Source organism: Osmerus eperlanus, chromosome 16 (assembly GCF_963692335.1).
Source record: "Osmerus eperlanus chromosome 16, fOsmEpe2.1, whole genome shotgun sequence".
Taxonomy (NCBI): Eukaryota; Metazoa; Chordata; class Actinopteri; order Osmeriformes; family Osmeridae; genus Osmerus; species Osmerus eperlanus.
In genome coordinates, this window is record NC_085033.1 from 6,896,846 (window position 1) to 6,917,024 (window position 20,179).

General features: G+C 43.2%; 1 protein-coding gene across 1 annotated transcript in view; it reads right to left on the minus strand.

The window, feature by feature from the left end:
- LOC134037040 (receptor-type tyrosine-protein phosphatase N2-like) overlaps positions 1–20,179 on the minus strand; it is an 80,737-nt gene that overhangs the window by 7,605 nt on the left and 52,953 nt on the right. The window contains exons 13-19 of the mRNA XM_062482327.1: positions 14,484–14,696; positions 9,881–10,087; positions 6,504–6,651; positions 6,178–6,251; positions 2,597–2,674; positions 891–1,010; positions 570–736 (exon numbers count right to left, since the gene is read on the minus strand). Coding sequence (XP_062338311.1) covers positions 570–736; positions 891–1,010; positions 2,597–2,674; positions 6,178–6,251; positions 6,504–6,651; positions 9,881–10,087; positions 14,484–14,696 — 1,007 coding nt within the window. The remainder of the gene's footprint in view (positions 1–569; positions 737–890; positions 1,011–2,596; positions 2,675–6,177; positions 6,252–6,503; positions 6,652–9,880; positions 10,088–14,483; positions 14,697–20,179) is intronic.

The following is a 20,179-nucleotide window of genomic DNA, read 5'->3' on the forward strand; positions in this document are numbered from 1 at the left end:
AGTGAAATCAGCTTGCAGATTATGGACTCAAGCCCCCAAGTCGGATGAGACAGGTAACCCACCAATGCAGTAAAATAAAGATAAGATTCATAGAAACATAGTAATACTTCTGTATGTCCTTCATAATTTTCTCACCCTGTAAACAGATGCAACTTCTTATCTCCTCAAGAAAAGCTCATAGATTGGTATGTGATAACTGGCTATAGGATTTCGACCATAACCTAAGTCTGGTCAACCAAGAAAATAGCTAACATCTAGCAAGGTATTAACATGCACCACAAACACAGCAACACCAGGTTCCATCAAAGACAGACAGGGAGGAAATCCATGTTAAACCTGAGAGGGAGCAGCAAAGCCCATATTAAGACATCACACCAGCCAAGCTATATGTCTTATCACCAAAGGGATAGATAGAGAGGAGAAGAAGGAAGGGGTGGGTGAAGTGAAAAGAGAAAAACAGGTAAGATGGAATCAATTGCGATTGAAGTCGATTCATTTTATCTAGATTTACAATTCTATTGATCCCACAGTGGCAAAGCCATTACTTGGAGATTTATTTTTGGGCTTACCTGCGGAAGTCCAGGAGTGTCCGGTTGGATTCCGGAACATTCTGGTTGAGCCAGGTTAGGAAGTGGAACTGCGTGACAGTGCGTGTCTCATTGGTCTGCATGTTCTTCAGGTAGAAACTTCGCACCAGGAAGTCATCACACCAGATGTGCTCTGACACCAGGTTGACCTAGTGTCACAAAATACACACACAAACACAGAGAGATTTGAACATTGAATGCAGCCGCAAATACACACCCGGCATATACATTTTAAAATAGAATGAATAAATAAAATGCACCATATTGAATAGTAATGTCGTAGAAATGAAATGGGTTCCGTACCTCGTAGATGTGGTAGAGGTTGGAGCCCTCATCAGGCCAGTAGTGATAACACTGCTTCACCCCGCTCTCAGTCAGAGGAGTCAGCATCACGATGACCACACATCCATTCTCCCACACCATCTGCACACAACCACAACACAACCGCCATTTCATCCCCAGTTTTGGTGTTCAAATACCATGGGAGAGATACCTGAGAGACTCAATCCCACATTGCTATTCAGTTGCACATTCCCTTTAACCTTTTCAAAAGCCACTGAAGCCTCTCTGGTTTAAGACAGAACTTCACAATCATTTTTATCTACTTTCCAAATACGCAAGAGAAGAATTTTTTGTCTAAGATGTGAGTCACTCAAATACACAGTCTGTCAAAAGGAGTACTGCCTGACTCAAAACTATAATTGAGATAGTTTCTCTCTTCTTTATTTTCAAACCTGGGTGACCAAATGGTGTCATTTATCTTGCTGACGGCCATATCTGCTTTTGCCTATGTCTTGTGGGCTCAGGAGAACCATTGTTCTTGTGTAGAGTGAGAGCTGGCAATAACGGGCCTGATAAAACAATACTGTGCTGGTCATTAGCTCATCCAGACATTGGCTCTGGAGGCCTTCATCCACTGAATCCATAGCAATGGTCCAAAATGCAGGTATTTCTACGATTTATGGATTTGATAAGGTGCAATGTTCGAGCTATTGAACTGTCTATCTTGTCTACTTTTTTACCGTCATCATGGCACAACATGCAATACGTTAACACCACATGGTGAAAAAAAAACACGATTTAGGGAGACACAGGACCACCTTGCAAAGACAGTGCTGATTAGAAGGCTTACAATGAGGGTAACATTCAGACAGTATTATGCTGGCAAGAATGGATGCTACAGAAGCCTGTGGTTCAGCCTGAATATGAAGGCATCCAGAGCTGGCCAGCCCTCAGCCTACTTAATGACTGAGACAGGGGAAGGAGAGGAGGGGCAAGAAGAGAGAGAGAGCAAAGGAGAGAGTACAGCCTCATGCTGTGTTGTGAGACCTATTGAATTGGACTATAAGTCTATGGAATGGGCAGGAGGGGAATAGATTGTTGTGTGTGTGTGTGTGTGACAGAATGAGAGAGGGAGTGTGTTCACAACCTTCAGGGATTAGCCCGAAAAAAAGAGGGGGAAGGGGCGTCCGTTGAGAGGCCCAAACTCATACCCCAGTGGCTCCCATGCTGGGACAGGCATTTCAGTCCAGTCCGCGGCACAATTCAAGAGCTCTTTCTCAACAATTCCCTCCCTCTTCCAAGCCCCTCCATTATCATAGTAGTGGGACCAAATTCTTATGGTCGATTTCCCTAAAGATTCTAATCTAATTCAAAAGGACCTTTCCCTGGTCTGAAGACAAGACTGGCCCACTCGGTTTGCGTACAATAAGCAGACATTTTTGCTCAGCATTTGGGGTTAGATTGTGTGCTGGCGTTACATACTGTGGCACTGGTGATCATTTTATAACACTGGCTAGAGAATGCAGTTGTCGTCTGTGACTTACGATGGTAATAACACTGCAGTTCCTTTTTGTTTGAGACTGGGGAAATTATTGATTTTATGAATAAGAGAAGAAGGGTGTGTGTGTCTTCTTGTCTGTGTGTGGCATGTCTGTCAGTGTGTTTGAGTGTTTGGTGTGTATAAAGTGTGGTATGAGCGTGTATGTATGTGTGTGTGTGTGGACTACCTGCCAGAAGTCAGCGACCGTGGAGGGGAGAGGGCCTTGAGTGGCGATGTATGCTGGGTTTCTCGGGTCATGGTCCATCTGAGAAAAAGAGGGATGAGGGACAGGGGAAATTAGAGGAGGAGAGGAAAGAGGAGAGAGAGAAACAGGGAGAACATTAGAATCGAAAGAACCATCAGAAGATGTTGCAGTATTATTCTTTCAAATTGGGAGATCAAAATTCACATATATTTCTAAATAAAATAACTGTAAAACAACACCACTGATGAAGTCATTACTGATTGAGGAAGGAAGCTGCATCAATCAGTGCGGGCGGTTTTAGCATATGTAAATTTGCCCATCCAAACTGCCATACTGGCAGTGAGGCAAGCACCATTGAGAGTGATGCCAAAGCAGGAGGTCCCACTCAGAAATTACTTGGCGGCCACTGAAGCGTTCAAGGTTTCCTTTGGGTTAATGCAGTGTGCAAAATCATTCAAAGTGGTTAACCAAATGTTTGTGGAAGCCGGCGTTCCATTGAGTTCCAAAATGTTTCTCTTCTTCTGTGGTGCTTCAAAAACAACAAGGAGCTCAAATGTCTCCTGCTGATGGAAGCCAAAGTTGAAAAGAAAAGTGGGTGTGAAACGTGAGGCGACTGAAAGAATAGGTGAGTGACACTCATACCTATTACCATGCAAATAGTATGGAAAATCTAATAATTGGATAGGCCAATTTAGCTGGAAGCAATTATGGAGGGAGACAGATAATTCAGACACACACACGCACACACACAATTGTCTTAAATGGTCTCCTGTTCGTTCATAATTCAAATTAGTCAAATCTTTTAAATGGACTCGAGGTTAGCAAAAAATATTACACTTTTAACTGAAATGTATAATGTTGGGGGAAGAAAGGACCAGTTCTTATTAGGGGGCTTGCAGTTTCAATTAGATAGTACAACCATGAATACACAGTAGTGTTTGGGAGAGGATGGGGAGGAGGGACAGATTTTCTTCCCTTTAAGATGCTATTGATTATGAAGGCTTACAGCAAGTCAACAAGCATTGCTCTGGCCTATGCGAGAATAACCGAAAAAAAAAAACCCTCTTAATGTCCCTCCTCTGATGCAATCTCCCAGGAGACGTTAAGCTTTTAAAGCAGACAGACGCAGACACAATACGGAGGGAGGGAGAGAGGGAACCGTGTGAGGTTCATTTAGTTGGGAGACAGAACAAGGGAGAGAGCAAGAGTGGAGAGGTAAAGGCTGCCAGATGAAGAAGGGAGGAGGGAGGGGGGAAAAGAGACTTAGAGAGGGGGAGAAACACGAAGGGAGAAGAAATAGACAGATAAAGTAGCTGTCCCTCATCTTTGCGCATGCCTTGTTCCCCCCCTTCTTTCTCTTTCTACCTCGCTCCCTCCCTCCTTCTCCAATCTCTCGGGAGACACAATGTTTCCTGACACGTCCAAGAGCCTCCTGTCTTACAAACTGAGATGTGGTGCTAATAACATTCTTGAGTGTGTCTGTGTTTTTGTGGCAGCCGGCGTGGTCATCTAGAGAGCAGGTCTGCCGGTGCCATTGATGGGGGTTCTCCGTGAAAACAGTCTCTCACTCCCACCCTTTCACACGAACAAACCTACACCCGCACACCTTGCCAGTCCCTTTATTACCCCCCCCCCTCTCCCCTCCCGCCCGCCCCCGACCTCACAATTTTAGAAAAGGGAAAAGAAAAGATTACCGCCACTCCCCATCCCCATCCCGCTGCCCAATCAGCGGTGACACAACAGGAGTAATTATGCTCGGTTTTGTTCGGGCTCAGTCAGGGTCCAGCGTGGCGGTAATTACCGACCCCTTTCTTAAAACACCCACCATTACCCCCCACCCCTCCACCCCCAACCCTCCGTTGACCGTGCCCGGTGGGCTGCAGCAGCACCGAGCTGCACTCTCCTGTCTGTCACCTCGGCAGGGGGGGCTTCCCACTCTGTCATACGCTTTTGTCTCTCTGCTGTAGTGTGACTCGCCAGGGATCCTCAGACGCAGTGGCCGGTGCTGTTTTTGTCCTCAGATGCTAGCGGCAGTGGCTGACTGTTTGGTTTTCCTTCTGGGCGGAGGTGTTTGAAAAGGTATTGAAAGTGGACATGGGGAGCCAGAATCCATGAGGAGTTTTTGTCGTGGGTGGGGGGGGGGGGGGGCGGGGGGGGTGGTGGTGAGGTTGGTTGTGAGAAATTTTACGCAACAGCCAGTGGTCAAGAGTTTAAATAATTTCCTGTGTTCGATTGGAAATCTGAAGATGTTTTTCTATAGAGTACGTACGGAATATTGGATCCAAATCTTATATCAGACTATCCATTTAATAGCAGACACTTCAATAAAAACCGCAGCAAAACTATTAACTCTCACAGGAATGAGGAGTGCCAGAATTCATGGCGGCAAAGACTCCCATTATTGGATCCTCAAAATAGTATCTTCCCTCGAGAAAAGAACGAGAAAGAGAAGAGCTCTCAATAAGACGTCTCAGTGTGAGAATGTGGAGGTGGTCACATTCGATAGTTGAGACTACCTTGAGACATAAGATGTTCTCTATGGAACTAAGAGAACTAAGAGACATTTTTCTCAAGGTTTTATTATGTCCAGAAAACCAGAGTTTTGAGGATCATGTGGCAGAATTTCTTAGAAATATCTCCACAACCATGCAAATGCTGTATGGATGAATGCACGTGGAATCAGCAGGATTCCACCCTATTAACAAGATTGCCAATGATCTTCCAAAATCGCTTTATTTTCAGCTCTCAGGGGCTGCTACTGTGCAATTCCTCTAATACCATCTATTTTAGTTGAACAAACAACTTTCCACACTTTCCAGACAAACACTCTCCCGAGTGCAAGCATATCATTTGTTCTCTTTTTTCTTTCCTTCTTTAATTTGAGTGTAGGCGTAGCGGTATTGCAGCATTTATATTGCCAACAAATGTATGGCTGTAAATACAGAAACCAGTTGTACCCATCATGTTTGTCGGTCGTGATGTCGTGTAGGAAAAGATTGTTCTGCCACTCACATCCTGCCATTTTTTGTACCATGGATGGAATCTGAAATGCATGGCTACCTCTGGATCCGGTGATCTGCCCAATGTTAAAATGAAGGCCTGCTAAATGACTAAATGTAAAGGCCGATACATTTAGCAACTGAATTTGCACTATTCATTCTGGCTCTCCAACATGTACCTGGAGGCAGAAATAAAAGAAACAAACAGTGTTGCTCTGCTTAATGGTGAACATAGGAGTCGCATTAGCATCATTCAAGGTCATCGCTAATGATATCCAGGAATTCACTGATCAATTGTGCTTCTCAAAAGATGGAAAGAATTGAGTGGAGCATGCATGCCCTTCCTCACACCTTTCCCCAGTGAATGTTTGCCTGATATTTTCTATGAAACTGATATTGATATTCATAGCGTGACACATGGCACCTAAGCATACGTTTTTACCAAAGTGAAGCAACCATAGCGTCACAGTGTATTATTGCACAGCGCTGTTTTGCTTTAGTTTCTTTGGGACTGCTTGTACCATATATATTTTGCTTAATTTAGTATGTGGTGAAGGTACTTACAATTGGGCTGGCATTGATGTAATCGGAATTGCCTTGGCTGTTTTCAAGCTTCAAGGTTATTCTTGAGTGATCATCTGAAATATAAACGTAAAGGATTTAATGACTTTCCTTCCTCGTTAAGGACTTTACTTCCTCTGCTTTGAATCAATACATGTCCCTATAGTAGTACTAACGTTCTAAAAATACTTATAAAATAACATCTGTAAAATCAGTAAACAGGACCACGTTGGCCAACAGAAAAAAAAGAACTAAGAACCATCTGATAGTACGCATCCCAAGGGACCTCCGGACCATCTGAGACAGAGAGAGGAGAGGGGAGAGCTTACAGGCCACCACGGTGTTGGAGCGGTTCTTCTTGGCGTTGCCGTCCTTCAGGCCGGTGGTGGAGGCGTTCGGCTCAGCCTGATACGCACACAGCGCCTCCCACTCCTTCTCCAGGCGGTCCTTGCTCTTCAGGTGGGACTCCATGTACGACTGAGGGAGAGAAGGGGTGAGGAGGAGTTAGACTCTGAGCCTGGGATGTGGAAGAGAGTGGGTTATAGATAGGAGATAGGAGTTAGTGTATTTAGTATCTATCCAGCCTTGTTGATGGTGGTGTGTCTCTGTATTTCTGCATGTGTCTTTAGTAAGGATAAATTGTCAATTCCGAACCCAACTCCCTTCTCTGGATTGCTTCCCAGTTGATCTTTCTCAGTGGTCTGTAGTCATAGCCAGAGTTAGGAATAGCAGTCCCTAAATGACAAGCAATTTAACCAAGGCCATTACCTTCCATACTGTATTCATAATTAAGTAAGGAGCCAAGACTTTGATGAACTGCCGGTAATGAGCTTGTCAAACGTAAATGTAGAACCTAGCAATGTTTTTAGCACCAAGGCTAACAGGTTAGGTATAACTTGACTCAAATGATGGAAGACAGCGGTTTAAGCATTTGCTGGTTTGGTGCCCTTGGTAAGATGCACATCACAGACAAACATGAAGTGTTCTAGAACTGAAGGAAGAGGGGGTGGGGGGAAGGGGGGTGGGGGTGTCACACAAAGCTTCATGGCACAAAAAAGGGAGTTTCTTAAAATGGCTCCTCATTAAATATGATTAATACCATAGGCTACAAATATGGAGGACATAATCTGGATTCATATTAAGTACCCTTAAAGGCTTAATGGACTTCCACTATAATAAGAGGTCTTTGTTAAAAAAGGAATCCATCTTAGTACTGACACAGTATTGGCTACTGTATGGCTCCTTCTTGCTACTGATGCTGGAAATTACTCTTTACGCACACACATACACACACACGCACGCACACACACACACGCACGCACGCACGCACACACACACACACACACACACAAACACACACAAACACACACACACACACGCACACACACACAAACACACAGGTAGGCACATACACATCCTCCATTTAACAACACTTAATCCCGGCACATGCCCAGACACAGCCCCCAATATCAAAATATTATTACATTATGAGCCGACACACAGAACACACTCTCCAACCTGCTCCTCTAACACTATGTTACACCAGAACATCATAAAGCCATGAACCGTTGGTAATGTAGACCCTTATCACATCTGTGGGATGTTAACCCAATACGATAGCCACCTTTACAAACAGTCAGACACACACCACACTAACACCCCCGTGCCACACTAACACACACGCGCAGTACAACCACACCCCCACCCAGTCACCTCTCCTGCATCCAAACAGAGAGAAAGAGTGAGAAAGAGAGGAGGAGAGAAGAGGGAGACTCTCTCCTTCTGAGCTAATGCCAGAGTAATGGGGTTTTGTAGCTGTGTAAAGGGATTATTGCAATCCAATCAGGAGGTGCTGAGATCACCATGTGTCGGGCAAACACAGGCTAATCCCCTTAGTGCAGGGCTTACAGCTGCCAAAGGTGCTCAATAAAATCAGAACTGGGAGAGAGAAGAAGAGCAACGCGAGCGGCCACTGTGGCTCTGACGGGGTCTGTAGGTGGGCCCCTGTCATGGAGTAGTGGGCCTCAGCGAGAGCGACTGGGGGAGGGTGACGTAAGTGCGGGAGACATTTTGGTTCTCCCATAGAAGTGGATGAAAGGCAGGCTGTACAGTACGTTTTTGGAAGGGTGTTTCAGTACGTTTTCCCAAGCCTGCATTGAATAAGTTGGGTACTGTTCCGCTTATAAGACCACAGAGATACTAAGACCTCGCTACGAAGGGTGACACGGGTTACGGCTGTACAAGTTGTACAAGGCTTTCAAAACCAGGGGATGCACTGTTCATCAACATTCCAAATTACACACACAAACAAGCGCCATGCTAGCAGCCTTGCCAAGCTAATCTCTATGGAGTCTGCACAGAGTATAATCTATAACACTTACTTGCCCAGCAACAAAAGACAAGATAATGTGCTTTATATATAGAGTCAAGTTAATCCTCTTAAGACACAGGCGAGTTTCTGCATGGAGTCAGATTCTCTACAAGTCGCTTGGGACAAAGTAATACATTAACATAAGATAAGATGGTGGAAGCCATTTCTCTCCCCAAATTAAAATCAGTGGGGGATCATGATTCTGGGATTCCAGGTTTTAACACCAGGCAATTAATTTTCTGTGGGGGATAAAGTAAAAAATCTGCTAAGCAATCATGTTGTTCTTTGATGCCCCGCAATATTACCCATGGAACAATGGACGGATGGCTCTTCTGGGAGCAATAGAGGAAATATCTGGCTTTCGGCTCAGGGACTGTGATAATGGACGGCATATTTCAACTGCCTTCTCTATTAGCCTGGGTCAAACTCTCTCAGTGATACAGTATGGTGAGACACAACTCAGGGCTTAGTTTTATTCACTTCTTCCTGTTTCCCTTGTGGTGATCTCCAATGGACTTAAGATTACCTTATTTTCTTACACGGTGCTCCATTGATCACTATCACCGTATTCAAAGTCTCAAGACCTTCCATGGTGAATAAGAGCGTTGTGGCTTGACCGGCTCTTTACCCAGTCGGAGTGAGAAATTGTAGCCAACATCATATTTCTACAGGGCTTTTGCGAGACATCTGGAGCTGTCCGAGGTACTGAAACCCGCCGAACCTGCATTGCTCATGTTGAGCTCAAGTGAAATGAATGGGGAGCCCACAGGAAACGCATCTGTCTGTGATATTCTCCCAAGCGCCATGGAGGAGTAGAAGAAGCGCTCTTAAAACGCTCTGATCGAAATCCATCACATTGAACGGATATGTCACTCCAACCACGCACGAGGAATCCTTTCAGGTCTCCTTTGCACGACTTCTATCTGGAATGTTCAATTCCACCTAAATATCACTTGATAGTCCTGGAGATATGAAGCGCTTTGGGCCTTTTTGAACTCATGGCTACGCGGTTACATCAGGCATGAAGCGCCATCACGCATGTACGCCCCGTGTGAGATGATAGCGATCTGAAAAGCTTTAGCGCAATTACAATAGGACTATAGTACATGGCATGAGGGTTTTCATGAGAGCAGAGGAGCAGACAGTCAGCTCTCAGACATGTGGGTGTGATGACAGGGAGAGGAAGAGAGAAAGGATGACGCGAGCGTGGGCGTGAGAAGGAGGACAGTGAGAGACGGCGGGAAAAGCACAAAAGAGAGAACAGGACGTCCCCCCCCCCCTGCCGAGGGCAGGAATCCCTGCCGAGGGCCCCCCCTCCGACGCCATCCTCCTCACCAGTATCATGTGACCCGTGGAGATGTCCATGTTGGAGTGGGCGGGCTCCTCGCACCAGGAGGAGGTGCTGCTGCGGGCCGAGGGGCTGACGGCCGGACCCCCGTCGCTGAACTGGGACGACACGCTGGTGATGCGAGACTGCAGGGCCTGGAACGGCTCTGGGCGCTCCGCCGGCGGTTTGACCGCCATCCGCTGGCGACACAGTTCCTAGGAGACAGAGAGGGACACGAGACGGTTTAAAAAGCTACCGCCAAGGAAACAGGCGTGGTCATGTCATATGGCTGCATTCTCATGTCATCCTTGTCCCATAGGGGATTGATAGTGTTGACTAGGATCAGGGATGAAGTTACTAGTCGATGCTGATTTAGGGTCAGCCTGCTTTGACACTGGTATTTCCTGTTGTTTGGTCAGTATTAAACTGACTGTTAATCGAGCAACTCATTTCTATTTCATCCCTGCTGTGCTATTACAATACGTACCTCCACCAACACTCCTAACATTGCAGACCAACGTGGTTGGGCCACATTTTAAAGCGTGTCTACAGACATACTGTTTGAAGTTTGTATATTATACTGTACGTGCACAACATTTACAATGCCTGGATTCAGACGTAACTCTACCCTACAATTTTCTGTCGCAAATGGAGTACAAACACAACACAGCATTAATACCATGTCAGGCTCGAGAAAAAAGCCAAAGGATAGGACAGGATAATCATAGCAGGTTGGGTAGCAGCATAGGTAGACAGAATGATTACAGTGTATAGGTACACTTTGATTATAGTTTGCAAACCTCTCAAGGTCAGTACAGTAATTGTGGTCCTTGAGCACCTATATCCATTCCAAGTTGTGAAGAAAAGTTAGTGATGTTTAATACTTTTAGACTAGGAAATGCATTTAAAGCTCATTTAGTTCCGATGGTAACTCGTTATGACTCTATATTGCTAATTGATGTTCAACTGTGGCAGATGGTTAATATACTTGGTTCTCTCCAATATTCTAGTAGAGCATCATCATTTAGAAGTATGGGCTTGGATAGGTAGACTACATGGTCTAATAATTATCAATACCCATTGCGAAACAGATGTATTACCAGTAATTAAGTAATATAATTCCTGATAAGTATCTACACATGCTTTGATCACAAGAGAAAAGATAATAATGATGCATGCTTGGTGTAAGTGAGAACAGACGCCATCTTGCTGTCCCTTCTTCAGCCGGTATTATCTCACCGTTCATCCTCATTCTGCCAGAGACATTGATCTATGGTCAGCTCCAATGAGTCATAACCAAGGCAATTAGACCTCTACCATACCTCCCTCACCAGCATCCATCCTGTTCTGCATACACACACACACACACACACACACACACACACACACACACACACACACACACACACAGTAGCTTTGCTGCTCAAGTACTGCCATGCCAAGTACAGACATGTCTGTCTGTCAGGATCACTCTAGCATAAAGCCTCAATTAAAGTTGCTATCCTGGAATCACACTTCTACTGACTGAAAGTTGTTGTATTCACAGTATTGCCACGCTAGTTAACACATACCCAAGCAACCGTTCAGGGTGAATTTAGCAGCTACAGCAATCAGTTGGTGCCTCATTAAAACAGGCTAAGAGGCTAACAATATTTCTCCCCCTGAGAGAATCAATTAAGTTACAAAATAAGCCAAATAGGAAGGAGGGAGAGAATGTTAAGAACATTTCGACCCAAAGTGCGTGTTAAATAACTTATATTTACAGCTATAGTCAAGCACCACCCTGGGCCTAGAAGAAATGAGGAGATATGTATCTTCATTTATGGCTTATTGATTTTTTTCTTCTATACACACTTAATCATCCACTGGTCTTGGTCCTTTATCTTAGTTTATGGTTGTGGTCCTTAGTTGTGTGGTGCACACATGCTACTACAGTATAATGTAGAACGGGAGAATAATCCCCAGACACAAATTATTCTGTTTGAGTAAAAAAAAGAAACATGAGGAAATTATAACAAAAGATAAGTACCTTCCATTTTCTTGGAATGTTTAATTAGTTTAATAAGCTTTAGATTTTGGATGTGGCATTTGACATAAAACACTTGTGCACACCAAAGTAAATCAAGCAAAAATCTTGGAATCGACTAAGATGTCTATTACTCCGTTACAAAGGAAAGCAGGTTTTAAATTGCTTCTTTTTCCATCAAACACTTTCAGAAAACACAGTGGAAAACAACAGTCACAGAACGACCGAAGCTATGCTGAACAGCATGTCTGCACACATTGTCGCAATGTGTCTGCCAGTGTGTGTGTGTGTACCCTCCGAGACAAGTTCAGAGTCTGTCTATGTGGCTGTCTGCACCATACATCACCCTGGGCAGTGGGCGTGCCCGTCTGGAGAGGGCACCGTGGAGCGAGCGTGCCACCCGCACCACCTAGAATAGAGAGCTAATGGGCCGGGTGGCAGGGGTGGCAGGGCAAAGCTGCACGGGGGCCACTCTGTTGGCACGCCCCTCCAGAATCTCAGGGGGGGCCTCTCTCCATGGCGTGCCCCTCCGTGCTAAAACAAACAAACAAACAAAGGCACTCCTGACTCAACATGGTGGAGAGACAAAGAGAGGGAGGGAGGGCGTGAGAGGGATGGAGAGAAAGAAGAAAAGAGAGGGGAAAAGAAAGAAAGCGTGGGGGTTGAGGGGAAGTCAGAGCTGAGAGGGAGGACTCAAGAGATGGAGAAGTAGAGAAGGAAAAATTAGGGAAACTTGATGATACAGTCGGGGCGTTGAGAGAGGGAGGAGGGGAGGAGGACGAGTTTGAGAGGAGGCAACTAACCCATATGGAGTGAGAGGAGAGAGGGAGGAGTAAAGCATCAAGAGAGAGAGAGAGAAGTACAGAAGTAGAGAGAGACATGAGCCCTTGTTCGCCTGCCGCAGAATGGCAGTCCCCAGTCTATGTTGACATTCCCATTCCAGGTGGGACGAGCTGACAGAGATGCACATCCCCCCACACCCTCCCCAGACTGAGCCAAACGGAACGCACTCCACCTGTCAATCAAACTCAACTCTGTTTCTGTCAACCCATCCAACGTCATACTTGCACAGTGACTGTATAATGGCTGACAACCTGAAGCATTGTAAGGTAAAAAAGGATTAGGCAATGGAATATTGTTACAGCAACGAAAGCAAACGGGCGCATGTGCGCGTGCGTGCATTTGAGGGAGTGCGTGCCACTCTGCCTCAGACAAAAGCGCCAAGGGCAAGAATCATTAACATGCAGAGCCTGTGCGTATGTGAATATCTAAGTGTGTGTGCGTGTGTGTGTTGAAATAGCAGTAGTAGGGCTGTCAAACTGCCCGCTGCTCCCTGCATGCTTTAATTGCATGTAGCTTTTGAGAGTCCCTTGTGCACACACACACTCTTAGCTTGACTAACACACACACACACACGTTCAGCTCAGCCGTGGGAATCCCTCTCTATGCAGCATCACTGACAAAGAGACAAGGCTTATGTCGCTAAGATGTGTACAGCACATCGGGTTCTTTGTGAAAGAACATTAACCACACGATAGTTCCGTTTTTTTCGAATGAGAGGCACTATGATTGTTTCTATTTAGTCATGAAATGAACTGGAGTAAAAAGTTGTTTTTTGTATATACGTTATTTGTTAGACATTAGTAGTTTATATATAGATTTTAAAATACATTTAATGCAAAGGCTAAAATCAAAGGTATACTGACAACAAAGAATTAAAGAGAATAGAACAAATTGTATACATGTGTTTGATATAATCAAAGGAGATACTTGATTAGACCTTACACTACTGTGTGTTCCCTGACATACACATTTATTTCAGCAACAAATAAAACGTCAGTACTTAACAGCACTGTTCTCAGTACTCATTATAAAATCAATGCTCAAAGGACCATTCTCATTTAAAAACACAAGGGTCAGGCAAGGAAAATTGTAATCTAATTATTGCTTATAAAAATAGATAATATTGGATTCTGTTAATTACATTTCACACCTGTAATTTCTGGCCGAAGGATAATTACACCAAGCAGGATCACAGAATTTAAAGGACTTGTGCTGTCACAGCAATGTTGTTTTATACGGTATAACTATCTTATGCCTATATTTTTTTATACATTATAATAATAATAACAACTGCAAATGATAGTGGCATTGAAAAATATGTTAATACTAGCAATGGACACATCCTGCAATTGCAGCCGTATATCATCTACTGTGGTTAATCTGATTGGCCAAGGCCAAGGTAGTGATTCCTGTAGGGATCATGTTCTGTACTGATACTATTCATGACATGAGTATTGCAGGCTCCTTCTTTAAATAAGTGTTGGCTAAAACCATCATGCTTAATATTGGTAAATGTAGGTATTGATGCCATGTTGGTCATCTCGAAATAATAAAATGTATATACCGTAGTTAACATTTTATCGAAAAGAAGAGTAAAAATGGTCCAGAACATTCTTCCATAAAATCAAGATTGACCTGGAGGGGAACCCTCTGAAAAGAAGGTTCCGTGCAGAATGGTCTTCAGGGCAGACAGGAACACAGAGTAAAAGGACTAAAATACTGGCTGCATTAAGCCCTCCTACCTGATAGGTGGCGGTAGCATCGCTGCCAGCGTCAGTGCCCAGGTTGGTGAGCTTCTCTTTGAGCTTGTGGTGGGAGCGGTGGCGGAGACAGTAGATCACAGAAGAGGCCAGGAGAACTCCCACAATGCACAGGATGGACACCACAGTCAGGATGAGGAACTTGGTGGACTCTGCCTGACTGTACTTTGTTGGGATCTGGTTCAGTTGGGATTTCTGGGGAGACAGAGGAATGCTGTTTAGTTGACATGTTTACAGTAAAGCCTGGACACCACCTGTTGCGCCAAAAAGGATACTTACTAAACAAACATTTCAAATTGTATCACAATTTAACCTAGATCTATGTCACACTTACGTTGATATAGCCAATACCAGTATACACAAAAAGTAAAGCATGCATTATTCATGGTGTCACAATACATAACTATCCTATACACAAACATTTTGGGATCTATGTTCTTAATCTTAATTTACGCACAGAATAAAACAACATAAAAACTGCAATGGAAACATTTAGGATTACATCTGATGATGTGTCAACCAACTATTAAAAAACCTCATAGGGAACAAGATAACATTTAGGACAGCAGAGTGATTAAAGCACATTCAGTTATATTAACTCATTCAAGTAGATATAAATGGCCCTATTGTAATCTTACAGGACCAAGTGGCATGTAAGTTATTCATGAAGAACCCAGTTATACATGGAATTCATTTAAGAGAGCGACCATGAGCTTGGGATGATAGGCCTGTCGCATTTTACCTGACCACCATGAATCAACAATAACCCCATAATTAGCCCGACCATAATGTGCCTAGCAACAATGCCTCGCAGGCAAAGAATGAAAAGGAGGGAGGCGCAAATTGCAATCCAAACGACAGAGCCTGCGATTCTCTTTCACCAAAATTATCAAAAGAAATCAATAGCGCCTCGAAAAAAAAGACTAAATTGCCTTGATTCTCCACAGCTTTTGACAAGATCGGGATAATAAACCTACACTTTCACTCTTTTCCTTTTCCAGTGCCCAACCCTCTGTTCCCCTCCAACGATTATGACTGTGAGGATATGCATTTCCTTTCGTTTCAAAATAATTTGATGTTTAATGTGTAATCGCCCACTCCTTTGCGCACAACCTCTTCACTCTGTTCCCTAATGCTAAATCCACTTTAAAGACAATATGTTGGACAATATCTGACCACTTGCATACAAGTGATGAATGATTGTTTAAGAACATTTAAGAACAGAGGAGCATACGATGCTTGTCTAGAGGAAGAAAAACTCCCAAAACCCTGGCAGTGTTTGAGGTGAGACAAGCTGGACAAGTTTGACGAGGTCATGGAAACGCGGCCTTGGATGAGGTTGGGAGAGTGCGAGTATGTGAGAGTGAGAGAGAGACAGAGGAAGAGAGAGAGAGAGCAGTGAATGCTTAGGCCTTTCCGTCTGTCTGTCAGACGTACATACAGTAAGCTCTTGGGAGGTAGTAAAAGGTGGTCCATCCCGCACACAGAATGGTACTGGGATGCTTGTAACACACATACACACACACACACACACACACACACACACACACACACACACACACACACATACAACAGTGTAAAGATGCAATCCACCCCTGATTTCATTCATAGCTGCAAGCTGTATTCAGCACCTAAACACAGCGACACAGAAAGCTCCACAAAAGAAAACAACAGTTGCCCAAAGCTTTGTGAGGTCCAGTTTGCTCGAGGTTGTCTAAGCTGTGTACTGTAAGGACCTCCCTGCATGGTAATGTGATGTCCTCAGAGGAGGCTCAAAGTACGACTCAGCACAAAGACGCAAACGGAGCTTCTTATTATTTAAGAGAGTGCAGTCTAACACTTTAAATGGTGGCCATATTGAAGGGTTTGTAAAGGTTTACAAAATGCATACCCTTAGTTACACATAGTTTAACTTTTATATGACTCACTGTTTAAACTGAACTTTGTTATAAACAACGTAAAGACGTTTTATGAATGGTTTACAAGAACATTAGTGATGTCTAGGTTTAGGTGAGTGAGTGACATGGCTCAGTGTTGCAATCTAATGTTTCTAACTTTAAGAAAGTAATACCATTTTTTATTTATAAAACTGATTAGAAAGATGCACCTACTGTGTGGGTCTGATGTGGTTATTAATAATGCAATTCTGATGATACCACATGCTGGTTCTAATCATTTTTTTCTAAACATATATAATTCCATGGATCAAATAACAAAATTATTCATTTCTCCATCCATGCTTTTGTTTTGTTGAATTTCATTTCATTGAGAAGGATTGCATCTTGCTTGGATGGTAATGAACCATTATTCAAGCTCCTAACAATAAGTATTCGTTCATCCCTCATAGGGCAGATGCTGAGGGTTCGTACAGTCCTCAACCCTCTTTATCATGGCTGCCTAGCATGTCTGTCTATTGATTTAAACAAATGTAGCCTGACCCCACCCGCTTAATCAAGTTTGGTTGCAGTTGTCAGTGAAGTTAGTGGGGGGAGACGTGGAACGCTGGCTCAGGTCTATGAAAAATGAGTAGTAGTTCTGACTGCTGCTGAACAACTAGATGTTGCAGAGTATGCCATTCTGGAAAAACAAATGCTCTTAGGAGGGGCGGATGAAATTTAAATATCTGCAAGCACTGAAACTGTGATTATGTGATGGAATATGGCCTCCAATAATATCCATGGGGATCATTGAATGGTCATATAAGAATCATGTGGAATGGAAAAGCTCATTGCTAGGATATTAGATCTGGTCAAAAGTGCAGCTGCTGGGCCTATCCTCATCTCTCTTATCTCCCTCCAAAAGGTTTAGCACTTTCAATCAAATTACATGGCAAGGGCTTTATCGACAGAGCCCTGTTTTATACTGAGAGCACTTCTGTATGGAACCCCCCCCCCCCTCCATATTTTGCTGATGTACGATGCTAGCCACAGATAAAGCCATGATGACAGCATGAGAGTATTTTACTGTAGTACGTCCTTATGATACATGATTTGAGATATACATACTACATGATTTTAGATAAACATACATATACATTTGCATAACAGTAGAGGGTTGATAGATCTGCAGCACCATATGCATGTGTTGATTGCTGTTTCTACGTAACATAGCAGTTTGGCTCCTTTTCTGCTTAGCTATGCTATTCAGCTACAATTACAAGGAAAATCATTGTGTGTTTTAGCATTCTTCTTTGAATCAAGGAACTAGAAAAACAATTTGTATCCAAAAGCAAGAGAAAGGGAGTTCCTATTATGCCTTGGGTCTACTGTCCATCTGTCTTAAAGCAATTGTACTTGCAATTGTTTTTCATTTCATATGTGCAAACGTGATTTGACATATGCATACTCCTCATGACTGAAGACTGTTGAAAAGCATTAGCATAGCCGTCAAGAATGCTGTCTGGCTGCAAGCTCTTGTGCTCCGTCTTTTTCAACAAATATTTGATATAGTATATCTACGAACAAAATTACGTTCTCATCACAGAAGAATCCTAGAAAAGTTTGAATTTAAATATTAATTAAGTTATCGAAAATTAGATGTTGTGGAATCATCAAAAACAAAGCTACACCACAATAATATCTGTATAACAAGAAGAATATTTAAGAGCTCACCTCAATAATTAGATTTACACGTAAAACAAAGTTACCAAAGCAACTACTGTAGTGAATTGAGTTTGCTCAAATCCATACTAAGTGGACTTGAGTAACTAAGTCCAGTGAAAATGACAGTAACCAAATAGAACTGCAGCTTGTTGGTATTCAATCGGGCTATTTGATATCGACATAGAAAGTGGGGCTCTGGAGGGAGGTAGTTGGTGAGGGGCATGAAGGATTAGCGTGGCTCCAGTAGACAAAAGGCAGATGGATTTGGTGTTGCTCTGGCTTATTCAAAATCATTGAATAAAGGTCAAAGGGAGTGAGGCACCCAACCATTGTTTCCCCACAACTACTTGTGGGGAAACAATGATCTGTCCCTAACCTTGGATAATACAATTCCTTTGAAAAGTTCACTCTGCTTTACAAACCTTTCTGCAAACAAGCACACGCAAGAACACGTCACACACACACACTCACACACAACCAGGAACAAACATACATGCACAGAGACATTCTTTACAACTTAGGAAGTGACACAAACACCAGCTGAGGCACATTTCCAATGCTAATACATGTTTGCTTAGTTTATATAACATATGCACAGCATTGGCTACTGTACCTCCTAGTCTAGAGTTTAAACATATTTTTTTTGTATCATTTGCAATCTTATTTCCATGTGTGCTTTGTGCACCGTCAAAACAAAAAGCATAGAGGACCTTAATTGAATTATGTGAAAACAAATACCAGTAGCCGGCTACGTATTAATAATCACATATGTTTGACATTTCTTTGGTCAATAAGGGAACTAAAACAGCAACCATTCTTAGACTCCAAAGATTTCCCAACACTAGTCTTCATCATAAGCTTTCATTCATTTATCAAAAAAAAAAACTAACACATTATGCGACGAATATAGTTAGAATTATGGGAAGCTCCGACAATGTAAAATAATATGCTAACTTATATACTGGCTCACCTAAGCTGGTAAACTCAAGCGGGACAGGCTACTCCCTTAGCCGAAAAAGGCTACCTTATACAATTTGTCAAATTAATTAAATGCTAATTCGTATAAAACTAAATTAGATGTAGTAAGAAATAATCACAATTCGAAACCAAGAGATGGATTTTTTCAGTTGTCGGCTGCCTAGAAGAAGAAACTGCACATGTCGTGCGTAATTTGCGCAATATCCATAAGCTTAAAAAAAGGGAGTATCAAATCGTACTTGAATGAATTTATATTAATATGTCATTTTAATTATATTAGTTATATGTACTTTCTGAACATAAGACCGATGTATCGAGGTGGAGCAGGGAGGGTTGAGGATGCGCGCAGGCTTACCAAAATCCATTTCGGAACAGGTAGCTATCCCTCGGGTATCAGCAATCTCCTATTCCATTCTGGAGCATGCACGCATGAACCGTGGTACAGACTCCAGCAACCGGACCGCAGAGTAATATTGTATGGCTTCTTTTCAATATCTTCTTTCTCCTTCTAAAAGTTCGCAGCTTCCTTTCCTTTCACTCCATACATTTCAAACACGTACACGGTAGCACTTGTCAGGAACATGCACTCCATAAACGACGGAAGGAAAATTAAAACCCCCTTCTCGTTTCTTCGTCAAAATTCAGTTTGCATACCTAACCAGCGCGTTTCTCCTTCAGATCGCAATGAGCGGAGCTGAGAGTGGATAATGTTTTTTCCTATGGAGGACTACAAAATACGGTGGCGAGCCCCTCCTTATATTCGGCGGCCCTCCATGCTCCAGCCCCTGTCTGTACCACATGTCACATCCCCTGGTTGCTATAGCAATGGCTCCACATGTTGCCGACAGTGAAAGCTCGAGAAGCACCACTAGCTGTTAAAAAGCTTTTGGCAAAGAGGAGACACCGGAATATTAATTTCTAGTCTGAGTAGTCAGTTTGACTAGGTAATTAGGTAATTTATTTTTTCTCCAGTAACGTAGTCTGCACTTTACCATTAGATAAAATAAAACGAATATGAAACACGATTTTATTGTGTTATCAGGTAACACACTATTCACAACCATCCTAGCTAAAGCATACCTTGGTAAATACAGGAAA